The sequence below is a fragment of the Urocitellus parryii genome, chromosome 9 (genome assembly GCF_045843805.1).
Source record: "Urocitellus parryii isolate mUroPar1 chromosome 9, mUroPar1.hap1, whole genome shotgun sequence".
Classification (NCBI taxonomy): domain Eukaryota; kingdom Metazoa; phylum Chordata; class Mammalia; order Rodentia; family Sciuridae; genus Urocitellus; species Urocitellus parryii.
Window position 1 is genome coordinate 26,557,847 of NC_135539.1, and position 13,059 is coordinate 26,570,905.

General features: G+C 53.4%; 1 protein-coding gene across 2 annotated transcripts in view; it reads left to right on the plus strand.

The window, feature by feature from the left end:
* LOC113188528 (general transcription factor II-I repeat domain-containing protein 2B-like) overlaps positions 1-13,059 on the plus strand; it is a 31,739-nt gene that overhangs the window by 12,358 nt on the left and 6,322 nt on the right. Inside the window, exons 4-12 of one of the 2 annotated variants that reach the window (XM_077802624.1) lie at positions 3,234-3,353; positions 4,096-4,279; positions 4,436-4,464; positions 6,371-6,425; positions 6,728-6,771; positions 10,154-10,231; positions 10,699-10,755; positions 11,233-11,295; positions 12,826-12,903. In XM_077802624.1, the coding sequence (XP_077658750.1) occupies positions 3,234-3,353; positions 4,096-4,279; positions 4,436-4,464; positions 6,371-6,425; positions 6,728-6,771; positions 10,154-10,231; positions 10,699-10,755; positions 11,233-11,295; positions 12,826-12,903 (708 nt within the window). The remainder of the gene's footprint in view (positions 1-3,233; positions 3,354-4,095; positions 4,280-4,435; positions 4,465-6,370; positions 6,426-6,727; positions 6,772-10,153; positions 10,232-10,698; positions 10,756-11,232; positions 11,296-12,825; positions 12,904-13,059) is intronic. The other variant, XM_077802623.1, reaches the window with a different exon arrangement.

The following is a 13,059-nucleotide window of genomic DNA, read 5'->3' on the forward strand; positions in this document are numbered from 1 at the left end:
TTGGCAAAAGAACATTCTGTGAAAATCCCTTGAAGCCCCCTTGTATAAATAAAGCAAATGCAGGCTCTTCTCTCTCTCCTTCCCGTTTGAAGCAGGACGCTAGGTCCTAGAGCCGTCCTGCCCCCACTTTTTGAGAATTACTTTCTGGGTCTGTGATTTTCGCCGTGTTTCTCAACTGGTACACTTCCCACAAGGGGAACCCAAAATCCATAGCCCTCACAGGCCGTGGGCAAGAGGAGTCTTCCTTTTTGACTTGACCTAGAAGCATTTTGCTTCATTTCTGACTACATGGGGCCTTTCTTCAGGATTGATTTCTAATTAAATTCCACTGTAGTCTAAAAAGGTGCTTCAGGTGATTTCAGTTCTTTTGAATTTATCAAAACCTGAGGTCTGGCTCAGCATATCATTTGTATTGGCAGACATTTCATGTGCACTTTAAAGAACATTGGCTTGTGCAGTTAATGGGCCAAACAGGTCAGTTGTCGAACATTGTTCTGCACTCTTTCTGGTTTTTGCCTACTTATTCTGTTCCTGACCAAGGGAGGATTAAAATCTCTAACCTGGGTGTGTGGCGCCTACCTACAATCCAGCTACTCAGGATCACGCATGTTTCCATTGTTGTGAAACAGATCTCTGATCTCTGAATCTTGCAAGTCTGAACCTCATACCCAGTAAACTACCCCTCTTCCTAGCGCCCCCAGGCCTGCCGGCTCCCAGCCCGCTCCCCATTCCTGTGAGTTCTGCTATTTTGACATCTCATACAACAGAATCATACACTAGGTAGAACCCTAACTTTTGAAGGGTAGTTTTTCCAAATACTAGGTTTGTTTTATTTTTTTCTTCTTCTTTTGGCACTTTGAAAACATCAGCCTGTTCTTGTTGGCCTGCAGAATTCCGCTGAGAAGCTGCTGCTGGTCTTATGGAATCTCCTGTGTGTGCTAAACCGCCTTCCTCTCCCGCCTCCGCCCTCTCCTGTGCCTTTGAGTTCAGGCGGGGCTCTCCAGTGCACCGGGGAGGGGCTCTTGGGTTCATCCCCACTGGAGTTCATGGAGCTTCTTGAATTTGAAAAAAAAAATATCTGATTTTCCTCCTCAGATTTGGGAAGCTTGGGGCCATTATTTCTTCAAATAAACTCTGTCCTTTTCTTCTTTTGGAATTCCCATTGTGCATGTGCTGGTCTGCTTAATAGAATTTCTCAACCCCCTTAATCTCCCTTTCCTTTCTCTCCTTCTTTTGCTCCGTTACTCGATGATTTCCAACAGCCTGTCTCCTTCATGCTCCCCCTTGTTTCTTTGGACCGGTCGTGTCTGCTGTTGAATACTTCTGATGAATTATTCAGTTCAGTTACTGTATTTTTTAACTCTAGAGTTTGTGTTTGATTCTTTTTATAAATTCTCTTTCTTGGTGTTCTATTTTTTTCATGCATTATTTACCTGTTTCTGTTTGTTTATCTGTACTCTTAGCTCATCTAGCATCATTATGATAATTATTCTCATTTCTTTGTCAGGCAGCTCATAGATCTGCATTTCTTTTGGATCTAGTTCTGAAATTTTATGTCATTATTTTGGGCCATGTTTCCTTGTTTCTTTGTATAGCTTATCAATTATTTCTTGTTGTTCTGGTGTTTAGACATTTTAAAAAACATCAACTTGTTTCAGTCTTTGCATGTGGACTTTGTGTAGGGAAGGCTTCACCAGTTAGCCTGGCTGGAGGTTCCAGGACCTCTCAAACCTTATTTGACCTTGCTCTCCCTATCACCAGATGGTGGAACTGCTGCTTTAACATTCTGCATGTTCTGTTTTCAGTGGCTTCAAACTCTGGTGCAAACCTCATCAGTATAAATCTAAACCAGTGCCTCAGGCAGATCCCAGACAGACCAGAACTCTGGGTACATAATCCCTTCTTTCACTTCTGTCCCAAGGAAGGAGCTTCATTACTGGGGTGGGGTCCTCCAATTGTTCTGTACTCCACCACGTAGAGGTAGGGGTACAATAGGTGTCCCAAATACTGAAAATTTTGATACTTCTTGCACTGGAATAACTTCCTTTTGGTTTGGTTTGGTTTGGTACCAGGGATTGAACCCAGGAATGCTTAGTCACTGAGCCACACCTCCCAGCCCTTTTTATTCTTTGAGACAGGGTCTCACTAGGTTGCTGAGACTGGCCTCAAATTTGTGCTCCTCCTGACTCAGCTTCTCCAGCAGCTGGGATTACAAGGCGCACAGTGACACTAGCATCTGGGATGCCCGGTGGCACTCCCCTCCCAGGGCTCTGCGGGGCCTTCCTGCAGCTTCTGCGGGTTCCCAGCCGGCCCCCCTCACATCTCAGGATCCCCAGGCACTCCAGAGCGGGCCTCCCCGAAAATCCCTGCAGCACAGAGCTAGCTGCCCAGGCAGCCTCCCAGCTGCGCCCTCAGCTGCCATGACTGTCCCTCACTCTTGTCACCCCTTGGCACTGATTTCTTATCACTAGTTGATCATCCTTTTAAGCTTTCCCTGCCCAAATGATTTCGCAGTTTCCACCCCCTGACTTCATCTTGATTAAAACAACCAGCTGTAAACTTGTGGAGCAGCGGTGGCTGGAGGCCCAGATGTTCAGAGGGGTGGTCTGCCTCACAGTGACCGCCACTTTCCACAGCATGGTAAACAAATTTCTGGGATGAAAATGTCTTCAAACTCTAGTCTGTCTTTCCAGGTTGGATTTACAGGTCTCTGTATCAGCAGATTCATTGCAGCGTGCGCTGTGTCCTGTTCATAAAAGTCTACACTAGTTTTTTTGTTGTTGTTGTTTTGTTTTGGTACCAGGGATTGAACCCAGGGGCTCTTAACTCCAAGCCACATCCCAGCCCTTTTTATTTTTTGAGGGAGGGTCTCACTGAGTTGCTGAGGCTGGTCTTGAACTTGGGATCCTCCTGCCTCAGCCTCCCAGTCCCTGTGATTGCAGGTGTGCATTTCTGCACCCGGCTCGCTCTTTTCTTTCTTTCTTTCCTGGTTTTGTTTGTTCCTTTCCAGCTTTCTTTGAACACCCACGGGGGGGGGGGGACTGTAGGTGGGCGCAGTGGGGACTGTAGGGTGGGTGGAGTGGGGACTGTAGGGTGGGCACAGAGGGGACTGTGGGGTGGGCGCAGAGGGGACTGTGGGGTGGGCGCAGTGGGGACTGTGGGGTGGGTGCAGTGGGGCCCACGGCAGGGAGCCGGTGGCCCCGTGTGCTGACCTTGCCCATGGTCTGCGGCAGGCCTCGTGGAGGAGCCGAGTGAGGCGAAGCCCCCCCGCCCTGCCTGCGGGCCACAGGCGTCCCCAGGAGAAGCAGAGACGCTCAGGAAAGCAGTCGGGGACCACTTCTGCCTCTGTTACGGTAAAGCCCGCCTCGAGCACGAGCCCTCTGGTCACTAAGGGATAGGGTGTGACAGCCACCAGCATGGCTCCCAGGGCGTTGTGGGCATTTTAAACCCACTTTCTAATCAGGTCCTGGCTGAGTGTCCTTCGGCAGCATCTGTCTCAATCCAGCCCCTCTGTGCTGACCGGGCTTCCTGCCCTGGTTTCCTGCCCTGGTCCCCTCGCAGAGCCCCCAGCAAGACTGGGTCCAGGGCCCCTCTCCCCCCGCTGTCTCTGTACCTCCCGTGCCCCCCAGGGTCCTTAGGACAGCCCAGCAGTGCCTGCAGGAGGCCCTGGGCTCAGCCCCCAGCACACAGGGAGAACCCTCGGCAGGCGCCCCCGCAGCTCACCTCCGTGACCCCCAGCACCCCAGGGCCTCGTTCCTCCTCCAAAGACCTCAGCATGTCCGTCCCCTGCAGGGGTCTGGACATTCAACTTTGGGGTCCTCCAGGTGACATCCCTCTATGAGGGGTCTCAGGTGACATCTCTCTGAGGAATGGGGCTTCATGCCTGGGGGCTCACCGCCCCTTCGGAGTCCGACACCACCCCAGCTGGGCGCCTCCCGGAGGTGAAGGCTGAGGGTAAAGCACTCGGGAGGGAGAGGGACAGGGGCTTTCTGCTTTTGATGTGTGATCAAAGCCAGTGCCACCAGCTGGGCTCACTGGTTACACCAAGTCCAGCCGCGGGTAGCGTCCTCACGCCGTCCACGGCTTGCCCTCTAGGGAAGGCGCTGGGGACCACGGCGATGGTGCCCGTCCCCTATGAGCAGATGCTGCGCGACCAGGCGGCTGTGGAGGTGCAGGGCCTCCCAGAGGGGCTCGCCTTTCAGCACCCCGAGAATTATGACCTCGCCACCCTCAAGCGCATCCTGGAGGACAGAGCGGGGATCTCGTTCGTCATACACAGGTGACCCGCCCGTGCCCTCCCCGCGGTGCACTTAGAGCTGCCTGGATGGCTTCGCTGACTGGCTGTTGAGTGTCCTGTGGCCCTGACGAGGGGACCGTCCGCGGTGCGACGTGCTGGTGTGCTGCGGTCGGGTAACCGGTGTTGGTTTTCTTGCAGACCTTTCCTAGGTCCCGAGAGCCAGCTGGGTAAGTGACAGCTACTGTCCCTTGGCTTGGCTGCACTGACCGGCCGAGCACCTTCTGCTTCTCCTTAAAACTTGCACCTGGGCACATCTTGTGCTTCCTCCTCGGCGAGCAGGGTCAGGGCGCCGTCTGTAGGGACTTGAGCTTAGGGAAGGACATGTGCAACCAGGAGAGCTGTGACCCTGCCCACAGGTCCCCGCTTGCCTTCCCAGAGGGCAGTAAGGCCACCTCTTCCCTGTCCACAGAAGCGTGTGGCGCAGGCACCCCCATATTGGCACTGCTGGCTTCCAGAGGGGACCTAGGTGTGCTGCTGTGGTCCAGAGGAGTGCAACCACCTAGCTGAGCCAGGGACAGCCTCTGTGCCAGGAGGGGCTGGAGAGGAGCTGGCCCTGGCCCTGGCCCCTTCGATAAGCCGGGGCTGCACAGGTCGGTTCTCGAGGGAAGCCACCCACAAACCAGCCAGAAAACTGTGTGGGTGCCTAGCACCCACTGGCACCAGGCCCCAAACGGCTCCTCGGCCTCAGGCTGAGGAGGGGACCATGTGCCCGAGCAGCTCCAGGCCGCACTTGGCCACCTCCCAGTTCCTCACACTGTCCTTCCGGGGCATAGTCGAAGCCCTTGACCTGGGGCTGTCACGGAGGACCAGGACTGAAAAGGGCGCCACACAGCCTCCACCAAGGCAGGACAGGCCAGCCAGGTTGGCTCTCCTCCCCTGAGCCACGGACAGCATGTCGGGGCCATCGTGCGTCCTGCTAGCTCATGCTAGAATAGGGCTGGACGAGGGGTGGCAGGTGACCAGGTGACCAGCCTCCCGGGCAGCTCGGATCTTCATTGCAGGACAATACCAGAGCTTAGTGGCTGGGCACTGTAAGTCCCTTCACGTACATAGGGTGCCCTGGGGTCCGTGAGGGATGGTGCCAGGACCCTCTGCCAGAGAAGCCCTGCAGAAGCTCAGCTCTTCCCCAGGCAGTGTCTGCAGAGAACCCCCTGGTGCTCACGGCCACCCTGGGCAGTGCAGGTGGTGGCTCTGCTGTGACGACCCAAGTCTGGGCCTGTCTGCTGCCGAATCCACAGCGATGGGTCTGGAGCCCGTGGCCTCGAGGGCTGAATGTGATCAGCCTCCACAACCACCATTTTCCCCAGGAGGCAAAGGGGAAGTTCAGGGCCTTGTCCGAGCACCCAGTGGCGAAGGGTGAGGCCAGCCCATCTGTCCCTCTCGCCCCAGAGCCTCTGCCCAAGTCCGTGGTCCTGGACACAGGGTCTGACCCGAGGGGGCCTCCTTCCCCGCCGCCCTCCCATGATGACTTGAGCCAGGAGTGTTCTGTTCTCCTGCATTTGCTTTCATTGATAGGACTGTTTTTTGTTTTTTGGGGGTTTTTTTAATATTTTTAGGACACAATATATTTTTAAAATTTTTTTTAGTTGTAGATGTACACAGACCTTTATTTTGTTTTATTTTCTTTATGTGGTGCTGAGGATCGAACCCAGGGCCTCACACTTACTAGGCAAGTGCTCTTCACTCAGCCCAGCCTCAGCCCTGTGTCTTTTTTTTTTTTTTAGAGAGAGAGAGAGAGAATTTTAATATTTATTTTTAAATATTCGGTGGACACAACATCTTTGTTTGTATGTGGTGCTGAGGATCGAACCCGGGCCACACGCACGCCAGGCGAGCGCGCTACCGCTTGAGCCACATCCCCAGCCCTCTTTTTTTTTAATATTTATTTTTCAGTTATCGTGGACACATGCCTTTATTTTACTTTATATGGTTCTGAGAATCAAACCCAGTGCCCTACACATGCGAGGCAAGTGCCCACCACTGAGCCCCACCCAGCCCAGGTGACAGAGCTCTGAACCCTGGTCACAGTTCCAGGGCTGAGAGGGACCAGCAGGTCTTTTTATTCTTGCACAGGTGCCCATGGGACGGTAGCAGACTCTGAGAGAGCAGTACTGTCACCAAAGGAAAGGTAAGGGACAAATGGCATCCATATCCAGCCACAAAGTGGTAACTTTTTAGAAGTCATAACATTTCCAGTCCAATACGAAGGGCTGTGTCGCTAGTTTTATTCTGAGTGGTTTCATCCAGGCTAGGTAACGGGCACCTCTGACTCTGCAGCGGGTCACCAGCATGTTTGTGTTAAGGCAGTTCCGCATTCAGGGTCGGTCGGACCTGGGGGCTGGGGATCCAGGGCGCTGGGGCTCTGTGGGCCCAGGAGCCTGTGGCCAGTCCTCACGTGGCCTGTTTTGACCAGACCCCTTCTCCTTTCAGCTGTGGTGCCATCAGCGTGAAAACCGAACCCATGGACGATTCTGGTAGGTCTTTAGAATCATGTGTGACCACTGGACTCTCTTTGGTTTTACTTTAAAAAGAGGAGGGGGCTGGACACTCATCAGCCTCGACCGAGGCCCTGTTTGAAGGATCCAGGTGGAGTGTCCCTTACTGGACATGCTGGGACCACAGATGTTTCCGACTTTAGATTTTGTGGGATTTTAGAATATGTGTGTATGACTGTGTGTGTGTGTGTTTGTGTGTCTGTGTCTGTGTGTGTGTGTACATGCACGCAAGCTGAGACAGAGAAGAGATATCTCGGGGACAGGAGCAGAGGTGAAACAGGAAAGGCGCTTCCGTTTTAAGAACATCTTTGCGTGTAGCCGAGGTGGTTTTACGTGGTGTCTCCGGCACGCCTGTGTTTCGCGTGTTGCCATCACGTGGGGTTGCGTGTGGAATCTGCCACCAGGGAGCTCATGTCAGCGCTCAAAATCCTCTGGATTCTGGAGCTTTTCAGAGTTGGATGTTTAACCTGTGATCATATTTGACCCAAATATCTGGAAGAGCGCCTTCAAGGTCAGTAGACGCAGCCACTCAGGTGTCCTTGAGCAGGTGTGTCTGGGGACAGAGTCTTATTTTGTCTCTACTTAGATGAAGCCTGAGTGGGGAGTGAGTGGAGCCCTGAGCAGGCGCTGGGAACCCCAGCCTGACCGACCGGGAGCAGCATCCATTTCTGGAAGCATCTTGTCTGCCTCGCAGGCCTGGCATCTCCAAGTGTTCTGTGACGTAGGAGCACGGAACGTTCTAGTGCCTGTGTGTATAGTGGCAAAGCCCCTCTGATGGACGAGGAGATGCCCCCAGCTCCTCAGGAAAAGACAGTCAGCACAAGTTACAGGAACATGTTAAAGACAGAAGGGAGACTTGTTAAGAACCCAGTGTTCAGTCCAAGGGTGGGAAAGCACGGAACGCCTTAAACATGGGAGTCAGAAAACTTAGACCAAAATCTCAAAAAGGGCCAGGCCTGGTGACGCACGCCTGTCATCCCAGGGGCTTGGGAGGCCGAGGCAGGAGGATCACGAGTTCAAAGCCAGCCTCGACAATTTAGTGAAATCCCAAGCAACTCAGTGAGACCCTGTCTCTAAATAAAATGTAAAAAGGCCTAGGGTGTAGCTCAGTGGTCCAGTGCCCTGGGTTCAAACCCTTGTGCTCCCCCCAAAATAAAAAAATAAATAAAGGAGGGGGAGGAGGAGAAAACAGGAGAATGGAGGCCTCAGTGGTTCTAAATGAGAAGTCAGCACTCCAGCCTCCCCCAGAGGACAGGTGTGTCCCTGAGAGGGACAGAGTGGCCAGCATCCCTGGCCAGGCTCCCCGTCTGTCATCACCAAGCGTCCTTTCTCCGTGAGGGGGCCCTCGTGTCCTGTCCACACGTAGCCTGGGCTGAGCTCCCTCTTCACCTGGGTCTGGAAACAGGCATGGGTCCCGCTGGTGGCTGTGAGAGCCTTTGTCATGACAGAGGCCTGAGGTCATCAGTTCCTGAGAAGAGACTTACGGGGTGCACAGTTCTGAGGATTTGGGTTCATGATCCCTTGGCCCCATTTCTTGGGCCTGTGGCAAGGCGGCCCAGCGTGGAGTGTGGTGGGGAGACGTGGCTCGTCCTGTGGCCAGGAAGCAGGGAACTGGAGGAGGACAGAGCCCAGCCCACGGCCTCCTGGGGCACCGCAGGCATCCAAAGGCCTCCCAGGTGGCTCCAGGGCCTCCATCTCCAGTGGCTCCTCTCAGGCCAAGCCTTTGACACTGGGCTTTGGAGGACATTGGAGACCCAAGCGCAGCAGGGGCTCTGGGTGAGGTCAGCGGAGGGACATGGAGGGACCCAGGCGAGCACAGTGGCTGGGCAGCACTCGGCCAGTCCCAACCTGAGAGCGGGACAGGCTCCTCTGAGATCCAGGAGGACCCGCAGTGGGAGTGGGGCCTGTCAGCTGCAGCGAACAACGTGGCCACTAGCAGATTCCAGCAAGGGGAGAAGGGGCACAAGGAAATAGAGACTCTCAGGCGCAGATGACAGCTGGGCTCAGGCGGAGCTGAGTGCTGCGCTGCTGGAGAAGCCAGCCTCAGGGTGACACCAGCCGTCATGTGTGTCTCACCATCAGCTAGAAGACTGACTGTCTAGCGTCACGAAAGCTACAGAGCTAGCAACAGTGGGCTGCTTGTCCCATCTGCGTGGACAGTCGCAAGTGTGCAATGTCCGGAGCTTGTGCGCCTCTCAAGGAAGCCCATTGTTGGAGTTACTGCCATGCGGGCAGGTTCAGGAGCAGGGAGCTGGTGAAGCACTGTGGTTGACGAGCAGGAAGTCCCTCCGTTCCCAGGAGCTGCGCCTGAGATCAAGGTCCCGCTGATGAGACTCCAGCCAGAGCCTCCTCCTACAGGCCATGGCCACAGCAGCTCGGCACCCTGCACTCTTGCACAGAGACTTTCCCTGGGCACCAAGCATGCCGCAGGCATGAGGTCATCCGAGACCCTAGTCTCAGACCCTGCTCCCCACAGTCGGCGTCTCCCCAGGCCCTGAGGGACCCTGGCCCCAGCTCTGCTGCCTCCTCCTCCCCACCTGCCTGGACGTGGGCCTCCTTGGTCGAGGCCTCTCCTTAGAGATGTGGTTCGACTGAGCAAATTCCGTTCCCTGTCAGTATCATCTGACTTTCCACCGAGGGTTCCACGGTGCAGCGAGAGTGGATCCGAGAGCAGGCCTCAGTCTTTCCCTCTGGGACATTTGTGCAAAGGCTTTGGCAGCTACAGTTTTGCATTCCCCTCCCTCCTGCCCTCCTCCCTTCCCTTCCTCTCTTGGCTGAATGAGCTTGTTCCTGTCAGCATCTCAGACACTCACTGTCAAGCGGGTTTCAGTGCTCTGGGTCAATTAGAAAGGAATTTTTCTTGGCAGCAGAGCTAGAACACACAGGTTTATTGATTGCTTTTATTAGAATTGTCTAATAAAAGTGTCTGATAACTTGGAACTTTAAAAAGTTTACTACCTGGGCCGGGGTCGTGGCTCAGTGGCAGAGCACTTGCCTAGCACGTGTGAGGCCCTGGGTAAATAAATGAGTAAAATAAAGGTCCATCAACATCTAAAAAAAATATTTTAAAAAGTTTATTACAAATACTGTGCATGTTTGAAATGAAAACCATTCAGGCTAAAATGCCAGCAAGGGAAGAAACACCTTCCCGTCACTAGGTTCATGGTGGAAGCTTCAGTAACAGAAGACAGATTAACACGAGAAAAACACAAAGTTACTCAGCACCAGGAGCCTTCAAAACTGAAGGCCCAACAAATGATGCTGTGTGCGTAGACAAGTGCCCTCCAGCGGGTCCCCCACAGTGTGGAGTTACCCGGTGGCCTTGACCCCCACCTAACCTTAGGTCTCCTTGCACTTACAGGGATTTCCCTGAAGACAGAAGCTGTGTCCGTCAAGAAGGAGTCGGAGGACCCCTGCTACTGCCAGCACCGAGTGCCAGGTACCGACCGCTGGGTGAGGTGGTGAATCGTAATTGCCCCCTCTGAACGGCAGGCAGAGGAATGGAGGCCTGTGTTTGCTGACCTAGGACCCAGCATGCGGCCACTCGGGTGAATAGCCTGACTTCAAAGATGGGCCTGATTTCCCCTAAGTGTACAGCATGGAGGTGCCTCAGGGCATTTCGCTTGAGCTCATTGTGAAATATTCTCTGTGTTCCAAAATACTTCCCACATCACCACTCAATCCTCTCTCTCTCTCTCTCTTTTTTGTCACATCCCCAGCTCTTTTTATTTTTTTAATTTGGAGACAAGTCTCACTAAGTTGCTGAGGCAGGCCTTGAACTTGTGATCCTCCTGCCTCAGCCTCCCGAGCCTCTGGGATCACCACTGTGCACCACCCCACCTGGCCGATGGCTTCTTTTTAAATTCGCATCTCTCCCTTGGTCATAGTTTTCTTTTTTCCTTTCAGAAGGAGACTGTTCTTCCACAAGCAATGAAGAAATGGAAACGGAATTACCAATGGAAGGTTAGAAAAATGAAGCATTTTCTTTTTTTTAAAGTCCTCCCTCCCCTCCTCCCTCCCCCTCCTCCTTCCCCATTGAGGTCCCAGGTCCCTTCGTGCATTTCCCCCAGAGGTGACGTGCTACATACCTACAGTACAGTGCCAAGTCCGTGGCACTTGTGTTGAGTGCTAGCCTTTCTGTCTTTAGTAAGAATTAGTATAATTTTAGGCCAGTCCTGCTAGAAGAGCCTGAGTTTGGGGAGCTAGTGTCTAATGTCTAGCCAGGTAAGGATTTTATCCGCCTTCTGCTCAGGAGGACTGGGGGGACAGTCCCTTTATAAGATGAGCCCTTAGAAGGGGATCCCATCTCCCCATGTGGACGATGCATGGAAGACACTCTAGATGCCGGGATCAGCCCCGTGTTGCTCAGGGAGCCGGGACCATGGGGACACCTGGAGGTCACTAAATAGTGAAGGTCATTTTAGACATTTTCCTTTCCAGAGTCTGCCCAGCTGGTCTGTGCAGACACAAATGAGGACCCCAAAGGCCACGTGAAGGTCGAAGGTGAGAAGCCTCGTCGTGGCCACACGTGGTCTTCATTCTTCCCAAAGGGCTTCCAGGGAAGACTGGAGGACACCGAGACGGGGCGTGTCCAGGCAGCCCACCCGGAGCCCCCAGGCACTGTGGGCAGCACAGCCAGGCCACGCACAGTGGCACCAGCCCTGGGCAGGGAGGACGGCTGGGGGCCAGGTGCAGGCGAGAGGGCGGGGGTTGGGCGGAGTGTCTCGGGGTCAGATTCCTCCAGAGCATGGGGGCTGCTTCCTATCCCAGCCACCGGGACCCCTGCGGTTTCCACTGGGGGACTGTGCTGCTAGCGCACTGGCGCTCGGTGTCACCGGGCCCGAGTCGGTCGGCTGGTGACCCAGAGCATCAGGGGCCCAGTCTCAGGCACTGCAAGGTGTCCACGTGACCCACGAGCTTCCTACCCACCGGTGCCTTGAGATCCGCTGCCCTCACCATGCTCAACGCCCTGGGTTTCACCCCAGCACCTCAAAAGGAAGAAGGGGAACCTCTTCATCACCCCAAGACACGCCATGAAGCAGCTGCCCGTTCCCCTGGCCAGCCCCTCCTGGCCTCCAGCTCGGGTTCCCTCGCTCTGAACCGCGCTGTCCTAGATTTCCCATGTAAATGTGACTAAGCAGCGTGTCTGTCTGCTGTCACTAATGTCTGTCCTCACGGTTCATCCACGTGGTACCATGTGTCAAACTTTTTCCCTCCCCCACCTTTTTATTTTATTTTTTTAGCTTCTTTCCTTTTTAAGGCTGATACATCACAGTTGGCCCCCACACCTTTTGGTGGACACATGGGTGTTTTCCTCAATGTACTTTTAAGAACGGAAGGAACAAAATTGAATGTCAAGATCCAAGTCCCACACTTACGTATTTATTCATGATTTTTCATTTCTTTACACTCAATGGGGGCGGAACCCAGGGCTTTGCACCTGCTAAGCAAGTGCTGACCACTGAACTGCATCACAGCTCCCAGCACTAACTTAAGTGGAGGCCCGTGGAAACATTCTCCAAGGCGGCTGTGTGCTAGGCTTTGGCCCTCGGGGGCATCGCAGCTGTACAGCGAGCACAGGCCTCAGCACGTGCTAGACAGACAGGAGGTGCTTGCGGTTTTTTTTTTTTTTTTTTTTTTAATAAGAACTAGCCATGAGTTATTTGCTGAATAACTTAGCCCCTATTGAGCATACGTCTGTGGAGGGTTGGAGCACTGGGAAGTCCATCTGTACGTGGGCTCTTGTCCTCTGTCTGACAAGGATCATGCTGGTGACTCATGGTCTGTGGAGCCCAATGAGTTGTAAACTAGCCTCTAAGGCAGGTGAGCGGTCAGCTCAGGGAGTCCTTATTGGGCTGGAGTTGTGGCTCAGTGATGGGGCACCTGCTGCCTTGAGGCACTGGGTTCAATCTTCAGCACCACATCAAATAAATAAATAAAATAAGGCTATTGTGTCCATCCATCTACAACTTTAAAAAGGTATATTAAAAAAGAGTCAAAATGGCATTATTTTTTTATGATTTCTTTTTTAAGGAAACACAAATTCATTCAGTATTACAAATTCTGCAGCTGGTGTTGAAGATCTTAAGATTGTACAGGTGGCAATTCCAGGTAAGGACACTGATCTCACTTTATCATAATTTGTACTGTACCTTCCATTCTGTCTTCACTGTTTTATGACACAGGTTGGTCTTTTGGAGCTGTTGATATTTGCTTATTAGTTCACCCTGACCTCTAAGGAACAACAATTCAGGAATATAAAATAGT